The sequence below is a fragment of the Mastomys coucha genome, unplaced genomic scaffold (genome assembly GCF_008632895.1).
Source record: "Mastomys coucha isolate ucsf_1 unplaced genomic scaffold, UCSF_Mcou_1 pScaffold20, whole genome shotgun sequence".
In the NCBI taxonomy this organism is placed as follows: domain Eukaryota; kingdom Metazoa; phylum Chordata; class Mammalia; order Rodentia; family Muridae; genus Mastomys; species Mastomys coucha.
The window spans coordinates 59,981,068-60,000,393 of record NW_022196903.1 but is presented as its reverse complement, the minus strand read 5'-3'; the positions used below and the strand labels follow the sequence as shown (position 1 = coordinate 60,000,393).

Sequence of the window (19,326 nt, the reverse complement as noted above, 5' to 3'; positions counted from 1 at the left end):
GAGGAGAGGAGAGGCGAGGAGAGGAGAGGAGAGGAGAGGGAAAAAGTAGTGTTTGAACAGAGGCACCATCCATGCCTACATAATGCCAATCTCAGAGTCCATGTGTTATTAATCCTAGTATCAAGTGTGGGATACCCCATATGAGTTGTTGGAAAGTCCCATGGGCCCCCAAAAGAGCCTGCTGATAAAGACACATCCATCTTGCTTACAAAACACAGCAAACAAGGCTGGGATTATACTGGCAGCTTCCTTCCACCTGGTTAGGCTTCATTGCTATGCTGGCAGTTAGGGAAAAGGCAGCAATGGTCTTTCTCAGCTCTGGACATTGTATGCCGTAATACCAACTTTACAAGCAAACTAGGCCTATTGATATAATAGTGGCATAACTGTTATGGGATAACCAACTGACTTCCGATTGGATCAGTGGCCTGCTCCACAGGAAGTAATTCAAGACCAGTACTGTGGAGCTGGTCAAAGACTCAGATTTGGGGAGATTACATGCACTAGAGATGAAACTACTTTTGCTTACTAAACAAATACTTAGGTTTATGCCCTACACTAATGAAAATCCCAGCCTCAATCAAACACACTGGTGCAGTGAAGAGCAGTTAATGCAGAGATTTGTGGCTGTTCCAGACGGCTAAAAAGAAATGATTGCAGAATGTTTAGCCTTAAATGGGATATGTAAATCAGTTCCCAAGGCACACCAGGAAAAGGGGGCAGAAAGAATATAGCCAATGGGAAATGGGCAATGAAATTGTGCCTTAGGGGTATGTCAAGGCTTTGGCAACCATGAGTTCACAGCAGCTATAGTGCATAGAGTCTGCACAAGACAGCCCATCGAAATTCAGTGATATAAAGGGGAGAGGTTCATGGGCTTATGCTTATCTAGGAGAGTTAATAGTTGGTAAGAGCTTTCAGGTGAGGGAAGTCATTGTGTGGGTGATATAGCCACTGGTTCACTATTCCTTCTTTAGTGCACAGTTCCAAGACCCATTCCCACACAGGCAGGTTAAAGATATGAAGGTATTTATTACAATCAATTCAAGCTTGTCCCTGACTACCTTACAAATAAATGAGACTTACAGTGTGGTTATTTTATTTGGCTTTGGCAATTACTGTGGGGCTCATACCTAATCTACTCCTTGAACTGCAGGCCTGGCTACCTCCCCAGTGGTGTACCCTAGATACTTGCTTTTTCTCTTGGCCATGACCTCATGGTTCCTCTCCCATGATTGCAGCTTCCTCCCTCTCTAGTTCTTCCTTCTCCCTCCAGGTTTGATACTGCTAATCCCTCCAGTAATTGGCTGTAGCCAATGTTATTTAACAATAGTTTTAAATTGAGAAACGACTTTTTGCACAGCAAAAGCTTGTAAACAGGAGTAGACACTCCTAGGCAAATACCTTGAAGTATAGAATTTAGCATTACAATACATAGCAACAGACCAAACTTTAACAAAGGTAGAATGGGAACTTGGAGGGAGAAGGGAGAACTCCTTTAGAAGAGAGATAAATGAGAGTTGAGGGACAAAAACTGTCAACAAATAAATTAATAATAATAAAGAGAGAAGGGAGGGAAAAGAAGGGATAGAAAGGACACAGAGAGGACTAAATACAGAAAATATCCTGGGAGAAAGGCTAAGCTTGAAACGGCAGTTGTATCCTTTAGAGCTTACAAACTGTAACTCATTCAACGCATAAATATTAAGTACAAAGTAAAACAAAGATAATGCACCAGTCATCATGTGACCCTAACATCACCAAGCATAGAAATGCATAAAGTTCTGTGAGCAGCAGAGTAAGAACAGTGGGGATGCTATTATGTAAAACTAAAATAGTAAAGACGTTGAAGAGCCACAGGAACCAATAATCTGCTGCCAAAATACCATATATAATGCAGAAACATGGCATACACTTAGTGAGAAGGCTAGGCTGACTCCATGACAGGTTTCAAATGGGCAGTTCAGTACTGGGCAACTCCAGGCAAGCCCAGGCTTCAGAAGCTGCCCTACCACCTGGCCTGAGGCAAGGACAATGGGTCAGCAGCAGTTTCCAGATTTCCTCAGCTACTTCCTCAGCAACAGTTTGCAGGCCTCAGTTTCCAACCTCCATGCCCCAGTAATAAAATGTCCCTAGAGATGGAGTAAGAGGAAGGTCACCTACCCCAGGTTTCTCAAATGTGCTTTAAATCAGGCCTTCAAGCTCACTTAGTTGTTTCTCTCTTGGTAATGGGAAAACCCAGGATGCTGGGCTTCAGCAGAATTAAACACTCTCCATTTACATACTACTTGAGTCCAGGGTATCATCCTTCAGCAATCATGGAGACTTACATTACTTTCTCAAAAATTTCTTTTCTGAGTAAAATTAGTCCCTCTCTGCTTAAAAATGCCTAAGCTGTATAAAGCATTGGTTTCATCTCTAAAATTTCCAGACAAAAAAAATCAAAAGCTATTAGCAACTTGTTAAATATTGTATGGGGCTTTTTTAGGGGGTAAGGAGTTCATTTGTCACATTTAATTTCTGAAAACCTTATGGCAAAAAAACGAACTGCTGAGAAAATTAAGACCCTACAGAAACATGTTATAAGCCATAAAAACATTTTAGATTCATAAAAATAAGCAATTAGAACAGCATGCTAAAATAAAACAGTATCAATAACATTTTCCACTTGAATTACAGTGTAGACTGTTGCTAGGATTTACTCCCCACCCTTGTGTTGCAAAAACCTTTTGGAATTCTTTTTTCATTTAACTGCACACCTCACCAACAGTGTTAGTAACAGTAGGATGCATATATGTATGTTTTGCTTGCAGACAACATGCTGTGATAAATTTATATGTCAGCCAGCTAAGTTGTCATACTAAATGAATGAACCAAACACCAAACACCAAACATGACATTCTGTACAATAAGTTCACTTTAAGTCAAAGAGATTACTTAAAAGAATGGAACTCTCACTTACCTGGTCCATTTTTTTAAGAGAAGAATCTTGGGTTTCCAAAAGCAGATCTGCCTAAAGATTACAGCATTACCCTTCATCTGAGCTTCGAGCCTATGGACCTCACCTCTATGTTACTCACTTTTCTATTGCTGTGATATCACACCATGACCAAAGCAATTTATAGAAGGAAGTGTTTACTGGGGTTTTAAGTTCCAGTGGGAAAAGGGTCCACCATGGCAGGAAATCTTGGCAGCAGATGGCAGACATGGACACTGGAACAGCAAGCAGGGTGCAAAGAGAGTGAACTGGAAATGTATATAGCTTTTAAAACCTCCAACCCCACACCAAATGACACACTTCCTCCAGCTAGGAACCTACCCAAACTGTGGCACCAACTGGGGACCAAATATTCAAACATCTGGTCCTATGGGGGACATTCTCATCAAACCACCATGTCTACACATTTAGATCCCATGACTGCATGATGTAAACTTTGAAATAAATCTCTTTTAATAGGTTCTAAGCCAGCCTGAGATGCATGAGATCCTGTCGCAAAAGTAAACCAATACAAAACAAAAACACATTTTTCTGACTTATGGCTTTCAAACCATCTACACATGCCTCATCTCTTGCCCAACTAATAGAATTCTTGCTGCTGGCATCTTCAAAATACCCCTTTCAACTTTCTCCAAGACTCTGATTCCCTTGTCCTGATCTTCAGGCCACTCTTCTAACAACTAGAGGCCACAACAGTAATTAAAACTAGAATGTGAAATCTGTATGATAAATAACACACACTCACATATGCAAATCCCACAGAAGAGAAACTTCATATGGTAAAGACAGTTTACCACATCTTAATTACTAACATGTATACCCTAAAGATAAGTACAGCTTAAGTTTGATGTCTGGATTGAACAACTAATGCAAAGTTACTTCTTTATGATTAGAACCGCAATAGAGAACTAAAGGCTAAAAGTTAAGCACAATTTCCTTTACAAAAATCCAATTTTAAATTCAACTGCAAGTTTACTTTGAAATCTAAACCTTAAACACAGAAAGTATCATTTCCGATGACAGTATTTAAATTTCAGAGTCCTCAAAGAATTGTATAGCAGACTATTTTGTCAGTCTAATACTTTTAATGCTGAACTGCAAAATAAAGACATTCCTGGTCAGGAAAGATGGCTCCACAGCAAAATGCCAAGGTTGCTCTGCCACAGGTCAGGCAGGAGGATCTCACACCTGCTTCTGGACTCAACATCCACCTTCAATTACATCTACACACACACACACACACACACAAAATTTAAAAAAAATAAATCTGTAAAAACAATAAGATTTTTCAGTACCTAAGATAGAACTGGAGCCAGTACTGATTCAATGGCCTTACACCCTCAGTATCATAAAAGGAGCAGCACACTTCTTGTGTGTAATAGGGCACCCTTACCTCCCACATCAGTCGGTAGTCCATATTTTCATCCAAGTCTTCAGGCATCCGCTTCTCCCCAGCGAAGGGTCCAAATTTTTCCCCCTGTATAGCAATGATTATATTGAAAAAGAATAAATGTAGTAATCAGCTATGAAATTAAACCAGTTCATCTTTTGTAATCTTCTTCATCCACATCTTCATTTTTAAATATTAATTATTTAATGCAAGCTACGGTAGTAACACAAAACATTTCCATATTTTTTTAGATATTTTCTTTATTTACATGTAAATTTCTCCTTTCCCAGTTTCCCCTTCAAAAACAAACAAACAAAAACAACAAGAACAAACCCCTGTTGCTTCCCCCCTCCCCATGCCTGCCACTCCACCCTCTCCCACTTATTGGCCCTGGCATTCCCCTACACTGGGACACAGAACCGTCACAGGGCCGAGGTCCTCTCCTCCTACTGATGATCGAATTTGCAATCCTCTACTATACACATGCTGCCAGAACAATCAGACCTACTATGTGTATTTCCATATTTTTTAGCATCCAGCTTCATCTGTTTCAGTCTAAAAGCTTCAACCCACAACACAAAAGCCAACATAAAAGGGTTAAACTGCTCCACTTTAAAATTCCAATAAGTTCTGAAGACTGTGCTCTCTGTTTCCATCCCCCTCAAACCTCTGGCAGGGGCTTTCAAATGAAAAGCACGAGTTATGCCTGACTTGAGAGACAAGCCCACCAGCCAGAACATCACCTGGTTTCCATAAAAATCCTAAATTCATCCCTATTTGCACAAGAAAGAAGTATGCTTACCAGTCTCAGCAGAAGGCTGTTCATAAATAAGATTTAAAATTCCCTGCAAATCTTTCCAACAGCCTGATGCTTATTCTTGATCTATGAGAATCTCAAAATGTGTGCTTTGAAGCCCACTCCATGAGAATCACTGGGGCTGTCATTCCAAACACTGAACCTTAGACTTCATTAAAATCGATATCTGGAAATAAAGTGTAGGGGATAGAATTCGTACAAGTACCCAAGAAGACCCAAGGTCCTATAAGCCACGAGGATACGTATCCTTGTACACTGTGAAGTGTAGACTCTGTGTCTATCAACTGTGAGGCATAGACTGTTGGAAGATTCTGCTATTAAGGTTGTAGTCTACTGTGGGGAGCCGCAGCTGCTACCCTATATATATATATATATATATATATATTGAACACCTGGTCTCCGGCCAGAGCAGAAAGCATTGAGATAAACAAGCCTTAGTTGGAAAAGCTGTGTGCCTCTAGTTTATGATCCAAGCTGGCATGATTTCTCGTAGCCTATTATGCTTTGCCACATAGCTGATGCTGATTGGGACCAGGGAAAGTATTTAACCCACAAGGGCTGAGGGCTGGAGATGGACAGTAAGTATGTAGAGGGGGAATATAAGAAGTAGTGAGTAAGTATGTAGAATTGGGGCTGGTAATGGGATAGGAGAGAAGATGTAGATATAGAAGTAAGATGTAAGGATAGATGTAAGATATAGAATTAGGATTAGGGCTGGTGATGGGTTAGGAGAGATTTAGATGTAAGTAGTAATAAGTAAGATGTAAGAAGAAGATATAGAAGAATATAAAAGAAGCTAGCTAGTAAGAAGAAGTAAATATGAAGGTTCCTGATTAAACTGCATGGAGAAGGGCTTGGTGTTTGCCTCCTTACTTCTAACTGGACGGGTAAGGCGGCCGACAGTCTACCATGTCTGAACAGCTCCCCCAAGTTCAACACAAATTGAGCCTTTTCTCAGCAGAGGTTCCTCTTCTCTGCCTGACCTTATCTGGGGAGCCTGACCTGAGGTATGTCAGATAGTCCTTGGAGAAATTACAGGTTCATCTTCCTTTCCTGTCTGGAAACACGTGCAGTACGTCTCCACAAAATGAGGCACTCCCAGTACCTTAAGCCTCAGCCAATATACATTCACCCTAAGAAAAATCACTTTACACTGTCTAAGGTTTATATAGCCCTTGTTTATTACCCCAGTAAAGATCACAAAATGAAGTCTACTCCCCAACCCCATTCCCACACCCCTACTCCCACACTCCCAGCCAGAGAGGACTGAGATCCTGCTGACTCATCCTTTCCTGCCAAGTGTGCAGCCTGGACACCCTGCGAGAGGAAGCAGCCGGACACAGAACCAGAGAGACTCTGCTGTGCCAGCTGCGAGGGATGACATCTAAAGGTGTGGGGACTTATAAGGCTACATTTAATAGTAAGGGACACTTCTATTTGTTTGTATGTGTGTATGTGTTTTGAGGTGTGGCTTCATGTACCCCAGGCTAGCCTCCTACTCAAAGTATCTATTAGTAGAGCTGGAAGGGAGGAGTATTGAGCCATGGTCTCATTCCAGACAGGCCTCCAATTCCATATTTGTTTGTTTGTGTTTTATCCGTGGTCTTGTGTACCCCAGGCAGGCCTCCAAACCCACATATTGCTGAAATGGCACTGAGCTGCTGAGATTCTCACCCTCTTGCACGCCTGTAGTAGAGTTATACATGTGGGCCACTGAATCCAGTTTTAGACAGTAGAGGGGACTGAACCAAGGATTTTAGCCACAGTACACCCCAAGTCCTGGTGTTGTTTCAAAAAGAGGAGACATTATTAGTGGGTCCCATTTACCAGAAATTCTGTAGAATAATATGCAGTGGGCCAACAGTCACTGTGCTATGGGGTCCTTCCAATCTATCTGTAAATATTTTCCAGGAGAATCTTCCCTTTGTGTTGGAGTAGAGATATATAAAAGGATCAAAACCTAAGAGGGGATTATTGATTAACTTTGCTAATGGAAAAATAACTCTACTCAATGTCAAAAGGAAATTAAATAATTTAAGAAGTATTTAATAAGCACTTAAAACTGCTGGGAATAGTAAAATTTAATATAGCTAAAAAGAACTACAAATGATAAATTAAGCCCTTCAACTTCCACATGAAAAAGACATATCCTGGGGAGGCACAAATGGTGGAAGAGCCAAGACTGTTCCTTTACCATTTTTAAAGTTTTGTTCATTTACTTACTTTATACACACACATGCACAGCACAAGACACAAGTGATGGTTGGAGAACTACATTCTTTCCACCATGTGGGTCCTGGGGATTGAACTCAGGTCATCAGATTTGTCACCAAGCACCCTTACACACTGAGCCATGTCATTAGCCCAAGACTGTTTCTTAACTATTAATCTTAGAATAAAATCTATCCAGAAAGTTTTCAAATAGAGCATATTCTGAATGACCTAAACAAGACTGATGAGACTCAGACTGTCAACTGCAGCCATGGAAAGGCTGATCTGATCCTTAGAAAAACATGGTTTGGAGACATGGAAGTCTGAGCATTCCTTCTGGTCCACTTCATGCTGAGATATGAAGGTACTCCACCTCGGGCACCCTTCAGACAAGACACACAGCTCCAGAGACGCACTCCTCAAAAAGCTATCCTCTGGCCAAGAATGGTGGCCAATGTCTGTCAATCTTAGCCATGGCTATCAGGAAGCTGAGGAAAGAGGAATACCCCAGTTTCAAGTACAGCCTGGTAAACTCACTGAGCCACAAACCAACTGGAGGATGTAGTGAGATTATATCTTAAGAAGAGACCAAGCCAGGCAGTGGTATGCATGCCTTTAATCCCAGCACTTGGGAGGCAGAGACAGGCGGATTTCTGAGTTTGAGGCCAGCCTGGTCTACAGAGTGAGTTCCAGGACAGCCAGGGATACACAGAGAAACTCTGTCAAAAAAAAAAAAAAAGAAGAATAAGAAGAAGAAGAAGAAGAAGAAGAAGAAGAAGAAGAAGAAGAAGAAGAAGAAGAAGAAGAAGAAGAAGAAGAAGAAGAGAACAAATCAGTATCTGATAACAGGCACACAAAAGCTGTATAAGAAATGAGACCTGTGGGAGGGAATTAATACCATCAGAACCATGACAAGGACTCCATGGAGTCCTCAGCGGGAACTCCCATCTGGAACAAGTATGAACACTTGAGTCATGGAGCTGAGAAGCCTGATTATCCTCAGCTAACAGAGACCAGAGGCATTGGTAGACAGCCCATCACTGGCTACTTCATCATGTCTCAGAGAGAACCTTGACAAACAGGAAGACCCAATGCCAGCCCAAGGGTCTACTGTCCTCACAGCAGATACTCAGTACTCAGAACTGTTGAGCTCAAGAAGAATGAAGATCAATCTGAAAACAGATGGAAAAATAAGGTGCTTTTGTGATAAATTTTAGGATTTGTATGTTCAATTTTCAGATCACTCTATCACGTATTTAACCTTTATCAGATATTGCAAAAGGTAACATGAATTCAAGTCCCCAGGAAAACAAAAGCCAAACCTTTATTAATGTTTCTACAAGGCTGAAGGACTGATTAGAAGTTCCTGATTGGAGAGAGTGGGAGTGTTGTGGATCCAGAGCCTAATTATCTTGCACTGTCTTCAGCTTCCTCAAAAACACATCTTGCCCACTTCAGTGTGTGATTTAGCCTCCTTATGACTATCAGGTGAAACCTGTTGAGATTAGCTCTGCAGACCACTAGTTCCCACTAGCCCAGAACATAAATGTCATTAGATACCATCTGAGTCTGTAGAAAAGGGTTCTCCATTTGGCTGCAACTAGCTCACCCAATGTTCCCACAAATGAATTTGAAAACCTTCTTGACATATACCTTTATTCTGTTCTACAATCACAAACTCTTCATCAAACTCTTTCATCAATGGAATGCACGTGCCCTGTGGGATAACCTGAATCTACTCCTGAAAGCTCTTGGCCTATACTCAGTGGCACAGATCCACGTAAACCAAGCACTCAGTTCCTCTCATCACACTCTCTCAGTGGCTCAGGCCAATGCACACCAATGAGAATATATTCTCAGTGCCACAGATTCACACATGCCAATCAATATGCCAGTCTCAACAAAAACACCAAGTGGCACACATCCACATATACCAATAAGAATATAATCTCAGTGTCACAGATAAACACACACCAATCAATCAGTCTCTCTCAGCACCATGAGTCCACACACACCAATCAATCACTTCTCAGTACAGGAGAAAAGAAATAAAACAAATTGTTAATTAAATAATGGGCAAAGGACTGAAGCATAGATAAGAACCCAAATGCACTAGGACAGTGTCTTAGTCAGGGTTTCTATTCCTGTACAAATATCATGACCAAGAAGCAAGTTGGGGAGGAAAGGGTTTATTGAGCTTACACTTCCACATAGCTGTTGATCACCAGAGGAAGTCAGGACTGGAACTCAAGCAAGTCAGGAAGCAGGAGCTAATGCAGAGGCCATGGAGGGATGTTATTTACTGGCTTGATTCCCCTGGCTTGCTCAGCCTGTTCTCTTATAGAGACCAAGACCTCCAGCCCAGGGATGGCACCACCCACAAGGAGCCCTACCCCCTTGATCACTAATTGAGAAAATGCCCCACAGCTGAACCTCATGAAGGCACTTCCCTAACTGAAACTCCCTTCTGTGATAACTCCAGCCTGTGTCAAGTTGACACACAAAACTAGCCAGTACAGATAGGAAAGGAGCAGAAACCTTATTTATAGTAGAAACATGCCAGATATTTACAGCAGACCATGTATTTGCCTTTCGCTGGAGACTGCACTCACTGCTCTCTCTGGGAATAGTAGCCTCAGGCAGGGCTCTATGGACTCCCCACTGTTTTAAAACCTTTATTCACTACTGTTTCCAATATACAAACAGCATTTTCTTAAAATTGATTTTTTAACTTATTTTTTGAACTTCCTGTGCAACCTAACTTAAATAGAAGTCATCATTCATGACTTTAAATCTGGTTGGAAATTTACTTAGAAAAGGAAAATTAGGGGCATAAAATTTGGGTTGAATCCCATGAAACTACCAACATTTGACCATTTTCAACCTACAAAATAATCAATTTTCACACAACTAATTACAAATGAGTTATGCAAATGTGCATTAGTATACTAAACATCTACAGTTAGTAATTAATAATATGAAGGGGATTCTTATATTTCAAGCAGTTGTCTTAAAGCCTTTAAAATCATCAGCTTTAGTTTTTAAAATAAAAGGCCTACAGATCTCATTTAGAGCAGAAACGGTGTTTTTCTTTCATTTTCTTCTTGTTTTTTTCCAGTGTTAGACAGTCTCCTTTAGAACATGACTATGTCTCACTATTAAGGTACTGTGCATAAATATGCTCTTGTAATATAATTAGGACTCCTCCAATATATTAAATGTATTTCCACAGAGTTTAATGTGAAGATCACCCAATCTTTTCTCCTTCCTGTGAATGTTAAGGCAGAGTCTAATTGCCTGCCTATATCAATTCACCTTACTTTTATAACTTTGGCCTTGTTATGAATCTTAATATAACGAGGTAAAAATCTGCATTTACTGTGATAAGAGAACTAATGACCTGAATGAAAACATCACATGGGACTACCTCAGAAGTCCTTAAATGAGGCCAACTACGAAATATATGCAATGCAGTGTGTTTGTCTATTTCTCCCCACCTGGAATGTAGGTATGTCTACTAGCCACAGTTGCTATGGCAGGAAGTGGGAAGAAATGCAGTGGTGCCCATAACTCTTCACTCAGCGATATAAATGTATCACATAAAATACATGGAAAAGAAACAGTAGAGAGTTAGGAACTAGGGATCATAGAGATAAAGAGAGAAAGACAGAGAGAGAATAGATACAAGCATATATAAATATATAGGCAGCCAGACATAAACATGGGCATAAATATACAGAGAGATATACAAGAAAGCAACATATTTCCTCTACAACCTACTTTTTTAGATACCTGATTTTCTCAGCAAACAACTGTTACTAGCATCTGTGAGAAACTGCATTAACAGTAAGGTCTAGAGATAGAAAGAACCAGCATGAGGATAGTGAACAGGAAGGGAGAGAGTAGGAAGGCCTGAGCCAGTCACTGAAAACTAGACAGTAAGGAAAAGAACTTCAAAGCCAGAGATGGGGAAGGCACTGGCTCTTAATGGGCAGAAAAGTACATGGAGACCAGAGAGTTGAGAAATCATCTTAGCAGCCTACTGTCACCTGCAGGATTGACTTGGCCACAAGAATGGCCTAAAGGAACACTCCTCATACCCACTAGAGAGAGTGAGATCAAAGTGAAAACTGAACCCCAACTCAGCGGGGTTAAAAAGAGAAAGACAGGCAAATTTCTTTGGCAGATGGAATCCTCGATTGTGAAAATAGCAATGGCTGGAGATACAAATAGTGATAGACCCAATCTTTGCACAGCACAGCACAGCAAACAAGAAAACCAACTATCATAACATAAGAATGCATGAATTGTCTAATGGGACCTAGAGACATCAAAATACAACAACACGGAAAATTTTTTTAAATTTTTAATTAATTTTTTAATTAAGAATGTGTATGGGTTTGTGGTATGGGAACATGTATGTATGCACTTTCTCACTTTCTCATGTGTGTAGGTGTACCTATATAAGACTGCAAAAGTGTGTGCATGTCTGTAAAGGTCAGAGGTGGACAACAGATGTCTTCCTCAATCATTTTACATCATATTTACTTAGGACCCCTCATCAAACTCAGAGCTCACCAATTTGTCTAGTGTAGCAAGCTGCTTGCTTGACTAATCCCCTACTCCCATCCCCTGAACTCTGGATTAGAGGTGAACTGCAAAGCCCCCCAGCTTTTTGGTTGGCCCTGGAAATCTAAAATCTACTTCTCTATCTAGCATTTCATCTACTCAGCCATCTCCCATCGGCCATTAATGAAAACTTTTAATAATTAAAAAAGATGACTTCACAATGTATATTTTTAGAAATTTTATTGAAACACAGGAAGAAACAAGAATCAAATTAAAGTCATATCTCAAAGGAAAACAAAGAGGGCCAAGAATGAGATTTATGGAGAAGAGATGAAGGACAGCTCCAACCTAGATAGTTCAGAGGATATTAAAAAGTAGGTTGAAAGACAGTAACTTGGAAGATGGTTTTCTAAAGCTGACGATAAATCTACTTCTGTAGATCAAATGGTCTCATTCATTCCCAGAGGGACTGACATGCCAGGTAATCTCAGAGGTACTCGATTTGTGTCAGGTAACCTTGGAGTCACTCATGTCTATGTTAAGTAACATCAAGTCACTCCCATACTAAGTGACATCGGAATCACTCACTCTTGGTGACAAGAGTAATTAAGCAAGGTGGTACTAGAGCCTAGACATACTTTAATAAACTCTCTGAGCTTTAGAGACAAACCAAGAGACCTGGCAAGATTTCCAATTAAATTAAAATGTTATCTATAAAACAGAGTATCAACAAATATAAACAATCAAGAGACCTTGAGAAAATATCCACCAAATAGAAAAGCAAATAGAAAACATTGGAAGTCATTTAAACCATCCAAAGTAAAAGAACAACAACTTCTATATACAGATTCAAAGGGAAAACTGCACACATCGTTTAATAAGAAAAACTGTAAAAATCCATTAAGTAAACTGAACTAGGTTAAAAACTCTGGAAATGAGAACTGCAATGGCAGTTGTATTCTTTATTCAGGAGCAGAAGAAGATGGCAGTTCTACAGGCATGCATACAGTAGTAGCCTGGCTCTTGAAATCTCAGAATCACATGATATTAGCAGCTTAACTAGAGGCCAGTCCTAATATTTTAATAAAGAATATGACTGCCTTTTACCCATGCCCTAAGAACTTGCCCTGGGCTAAATTTTAAAGGATTATTTCCTTAGTGGAAGTCATTTCAAGACAGTGTGATTAGTCTGTGGCATGGTTATTACTGATGCACTCTGATGGCACTCTGATGCACATCTACAATGAAAATAAGCAAGTTGGGGAAAAGAATATCAAATATAGAGTGTAGAGAAAAAATTAGCACGAGGAAGATTAATGCCATAGCCTAGACATATGCTGGAGAAGAGGCTGTTAATTGAGATTAGTGCCTACAGGGCAAGGCCTCATCCAGTTGAGTCTCTAATCTATGAAAGAGAAAGTCTAATTCGTTTCATGTTCCCAGAAACTGCTTTCAACATACAAAACCTACTGCTAGTATAAAGTTTATGGGAGCCAACGTCCACCCCAAATAGGCAACCAAACCTGGCATTGTTATCTATAGGAAAATAGCTTATTATTTATGAGGAAATTGCTTTGTAGACACGAAAAATACAAGATTGAGTGGTCAGAGATTTGACCTCTATAGTTTAAAAGAGCTGCTGAGACTAGGTGATGTAATAACAGGGTCAGGGTCTTTTCAAGAAGGCTCTCAGAACCCAGGAGGCTGTAAGATGCCATTACATAAAGGCATGATGGATAAGCCTGAGTTTCAGTGGAACCTGCACAAGAAAAGATGTATGTTTCAGGCAGCAAAGCTGGAGTGGGTAGAGCCATCTAACACCTTTAAAACTAAAGTCTTAGTCAGTGGCGTTAGAGCTACAGGAGTTGACATTTGCTCTCCTGAATTTTGGTCTTACTTTATTCCACCATCACTATACGAGCATTATTTTTTTCTGTCAGTACATGTTAGAAATAAATTACGTCATTTTTTTTAATTTAACAGGGGCCCACAGTTAAGAGGTTGCTTTGAGTCTCAGAGGAATCTTTAGGCTTTGAACTTATTGAACAGGTTGAGACTGTTAAGAGACTATGAAAAATCTGGCAATCAATTAAATCCATTTTCCGTCATGAGATGGCCATGAGCCACTGGGTGCCAAGGAGTAGAATACAACAGTTTGAAAGAAAACTATCACTCATAGGCTCATGTATTTGAACTCATGGGACCCAGCTGGTAGCAATGTTTGAGGAGGCTGTGGAACCTTTAGGAGGTGTAGCCTTGCTATGAGAAACCCATCACTGGGGGTGAGCTTTGAGAATATATAGTCTTGCTCCACTTACAGTTGGAAGCTGTAAGCCAAAATAAACTCCTTGGAAAACTCTTTGAACTGTAAGTCAAAATAAACTCCTTCCATAAGTCACTTCTGTGCAGCATGAGATTTTATCATGAAAAAGTAACTAACAGGTAAATGACAATGGCCCTTTTTTGTTTAGTATTGTTCTAAAAGGCAATTACTGTCTAAATGAAAGGTTTGCAACTATAAAGTTTATACACAGAATAAAATGCATGACAATAGTGAACACAGGTGGGAGGAGCATATTTTCACCTTGATGCTTCTGACATGTCACACTTACCTAACAGACATCTCAAAAACAAGCCTGAAATGGAACTCATGCTACTCTACCACCATCCATTTCTTCAAAATTGCTCCATACAAACTCCTCATCTCAATTATTGACTTAACAATTAAGTCCTTTCAGGATCTCAGGTTAAGCCACTGGAAACTTCCCTGATTCTTCCTGTCCTTTCTTACTCTACCATATTCTGTCCCCTGTGCCTTCCAAATACAGCTAGAGCTGTCACTTAGTCTGAATCTCATTGCCTCCCATAGATTATAGCTAAGAAACTCCTAGTAAATCTCTGTTTATACAGTTTTTCATGACAAGAGTATGCTCAAGGCTGCAGCCAGAGTAATCCTTGATAAGCATACAGCCCTCCTCTACAGGTAAGTCTCCAATACATTCAAATTAATGCCAGTCTTCAGCTGCATGAAATGCTCTAGGAAATGAGACTCTCCTTTAAGTACCCTCCCTTTGTTAAGGTATTGAGGATCTGCCCTAGCTCACCCACTGGAATGCCACACTAGTCTCCTTGGAAACCAACAGGCAAAGCAAGTTTGTCTGTCTCAGTATTTCAGACTAACTTGTTCCCTAGCCAGAATGTTCTTCCCCTAGAAATATATTTGGCTGTTTTCCTACCATCCTTCATGTCATTATTCAAATCTCACTTTAATGAAAATTAGCTCGGATAGCTAATTTATAACATTCCTCGCTTATGGCCCAGCCAACCAGACCAAGCCCTACTTCCACCGTTTTTCTTAGTACTTACCAGGTTCTAGTATAGGATAAGATTTGCCTACTGGATAATGAAGGTGCTCAAGACCAGAACATTCATTTTCTTCACTGTTCTAGTCAAGTGTCTAGGACAGACCCTAGCATATAGTGATTAAATGACTGTGTGCAATATGACATAAACAAATATTATCGCACAACTTCACCATGGAATATATTCAATCACCATAAAAGAGCTGTTCATACTAGCCAAGTTATAGCATCAGCCTGGGTACCAATAAACAGAGACACGAGTGATGAAAATGTGACGTATTAATTAATTATACACATACACACACAATAGAGTTTTTCATTCAGCCATGCACATCGAAATTATATAATCTGTAGGCAAATCAATGGAATTTGGAGACCATAGTGCTGCATGAAACAACCCAAGCCCTGAAAGGTAAGTATCACATGTGTTCTTTCATATGCCAAATCTATATTTTAAAAGTATAATGGCATATTATATATTATATATTTACATTTTATATATTCTTATATATCATTTATGTTATATATTTATATATAATATAAGAAATAATAATACAGTAAAATAATCTTTGTGTTTGAGTGAATTTATGAACTTAACATTTTATGAGAACAGAGAAAATGCCTTTTTAATAGGAAGAGTACAAGCTAACTGACTATTCCTAATCTAGTCTATGAAAAACCAAGTGTTCTGGATTCCACATTTCAGGGGAGAGTATTCTAAAGCTATAGATAGATAGATAGATAGATAGATAGATAGATAGATAGATAGATGATAGATAGATAGATAGATGATAGATAGATAGATAGATAGATAGATAGATAGATAGATAGATAGATAGGGATGAAAGCCATCTACTAGAGAATTCATGTTTCATATGCACTTTACACATTGTCTGAAGGTGATTTCATACTATCAGAAGTATGTTCCCTTTCTGGTATCATATAGACATACAAAAAGTTTCACATTTTGGAGCACTTCAAAGTTTACATGAGGGATGCCCAACTCATACATGGAATGACCTGAGTTCAAATCTGATGAACCACCTTAGTGTGGCTAGACCTTGCTCTAGTATCAGTTCTGTGTCACCTAGGAAGCAGGGTTTTGCTGTTTGGCTTCAGTAAGGACTGAGAAAAACACCATAATTGCTATCTGTCATTCACCCTCCATCTCCTAAGACAGATAGCTCCTACCAACTGCAATAGCTTCATAAATGTTTCATTAGCCAAACTATATTAAATTATAAACAAATTTATTACTGATAGCTGTTATCAACACAGAAGCAAAATATAAAGTCTCAATGAAAACATCAGTTTAAAGGGATCTCTGATGTATCTTTAAAAGTCTGTAAGCACAGCAGGAAGCACAAGGCCCCATGGTGACACCTGACTGTATAAACAGGGAAGACAATGTCACTGTAGCGATTCTATTTCCAGATTAGTGACTTACCATCGGTCACCAGAAAATGTAATAAACATCTACTGGCAGAGTTTCAGCCCTAAGATAAAAATCCAATTTGAGGGGTCACCTTCAACAGTAATCAGCAAAACACATTAGTACACAGAATCTGGTCTCCTGGTATTAACATGGCAATGTTTCCTCTGTTTGCTTTTCTCTTTTGGGTTTTTTGTTCCTTTGTTTGGCTGGTTGGTTTGGTTTGTTTTAATCATATATTTTCCTCCAAACTTCACACTTTCTACTTACCTTTACATTTTTATTCCGTTTTTTTTACAAACTGGACATTAAACTTACTTTCATTAACAGTTTTTCATGAGAAGTGTCTCCTTGGTCTGAGAGACAGGGAGTTGAAGGCATGGAGACTTGAGAAGCAGCTATAAATCTCTGGTGTGCCCACCCACACCTTGATAACGTGTGGAATAGATCACCTATGACGTTCTTTAAAATATCATTATTTGTAACCTATTAAACCCTCGTCTTCCCTACTTTTGCTCGAAAACACACTTTCTCTTCCCTTTGTTAAAGGAGCACAGTCAGGCTTTAATGCATGACTGTTACCTTGTTAGGCAATCAAGTGTCAGTGCTTCCTACAAACAAAGTAAAGCATAACCAGTACATGAGCAAGGGCGCATCTTTACAGGGCCCAGGACATGGTGAAATGTCACTCAAATTAGTCTTTATACAATGGTCTAGATTATCTAGATTCAGTTGCAGGGCCCCACTGAAAGAGATGCTTCACAAACAGGTGGGCCTAAAGAAATAAGGAGTGCCATCAGAAAGGGTATCCCAGACAGTCTGCAGAAGGTACAAATACGGTATTTCGTGGGTTTCTTGGAAGACTTCCCCAAGCCCATTCTGGATTCTAGTCTCTGAACTTTAAATCAAAACAGAGCTTGAATCTCAATCACTTTGTAAAACAGAAGATTTATATAAGCATACCTGCTCTAAAAGTATGCTATAACATCTGTTGTTGGCAACACACGGTCTAAAGTGGTAAATCTCACAATCTGTTTAGAAGAGCATGAGGATTTTTAATTGAGGTCCTTAACAGAGCTCCAATCACAGCTGTTGTCGTCTCAGACCTCTTAAAATATAGTCAGGAAAAGATTTACATAGGTGACTTGGAAAATAATTAAGAGATGAAGTACGGTGAAATAGGCAAGGCCTGTAAGAACATTCAGCTTTGCCTTACAATTCAGTTAAAATCTGCTGTGTGGCTTCAGCGTTGTCCTCGGAGTACAGGGAAGGAAAAACCTGGTGTACAGGCATCAGTGAAGCTATCCATGACCTTGTGATTGACTATCTTGGAATGATAGCTCTGTCAAAAACAGTCTGGATTTTTGTAAGCCATATTCTGCATGGTCATCATGCTAGATGTTATCTGCGTGAAACCCTGTGGATTTCTTTAAGTTATATTAGCAGCAGAAGATAAATGTCTACCACTGCTGCAATAGATAACTCGAGATACTTCATCCAGCACCAAGTAGTACTTCCAACACAAGGATGAAAATGTCCAAGAGAATGCACTGCCCAACTACCAAAATTGGTCTCAGGAAACCAAAAGAAGGATTATGCAGTAATTCTTACTTTTGAACAGCTGTCTGGCGTTCCACTATTCATGAACACAAAATTATAGTTATACCAGAAACCTTCCAGCAAAGTTCATTTAGGAGATTTTCATGCCCTAAGACCTAAGCCGAAGTATATGCCAATGGTACATGGGAGTCATTTGATGATGGTGGTCCTTGGCTGTGCAAGACTGCTGATGTTGACATTTTGCCATTTGGCATTATCTATCCAACTCATCACTAACTTGAAGTATTAACTCCTGTGTTTTGTTTGTCTACATTCAATATGTATTTTTTTTAACCACCTGAGCTATGTAAACTTCTTGTAGGTCATGTTGCAAACCCAGAGCTATGTTCACACGCTTGCCCTCTGAACCTCTGCTTTTCTAAGATCTGCTAACAGGGCAAAGCCAAAACAGCAAGGAAGAGAGGCCGGGGACATGTCAGGGGCAAGGTTGACAAAGTATGTTGTTCTATAACAGACTGTTCTAGAAAGTGCGTATGTTTTCCTTTCAGAAACTATGGGTTTGAAGCTTAATTCATTAACTCGGCAGGTTGTCTAACTGCAGAATTCCTCTGCTCACCTTTTAAACGATAACTAAAAGTTGGTTCTACAGAGTACTGAGGGGTAAAGTCAAATGATATATATATGGACAAAGTACCAAGCATGGACCCTGCTCAGTGACCCTTGGCTCTGCTTACTCTAGGTGCTTTCTGCCCTGCCTCCTCTATTTCGTTTCAAGTCTGTTAACCGACAATAGCTCAAGCCACCATGTTCTAAAGTTCTAAGTTAAGATTTGGAGTGCTCTGGTGTCCTGTCTTCTACATCTCTGCAGGGAACAACCAACCAACATCTGTTGTAAGTCATCACACAGACAGGGTAACCTGCGCTTAACCTGATCCCATGCCTGTGCAGTTCTAGAAGATGATCCAATGCCAGGATAAAACTCAAAAA

General features: G+C 39.8%; 1 protein-coding gene across 1 annotated transcript in view; it reads right to left on the bottom strand.

The window, feature by feature from the left end:
• Prdm5 (PR/SET domain 5) overlaps positions 1–19,326 on the bottom strand; it is a 184,962-nt gene that overhangs the window by 165,072 nt on the left and 564 nt on the right. Inside the window, exon 2 of the mRNA XM_031382082.1 lies at positions 4,392–4,475. Coding sequence (XP_031237942.1) covers positions 4,392–4,475 — 84 coding nt within the window. The remainder of the gene's footprint in view (positions 1–4,391; positions 4,476–19,326) is intronic.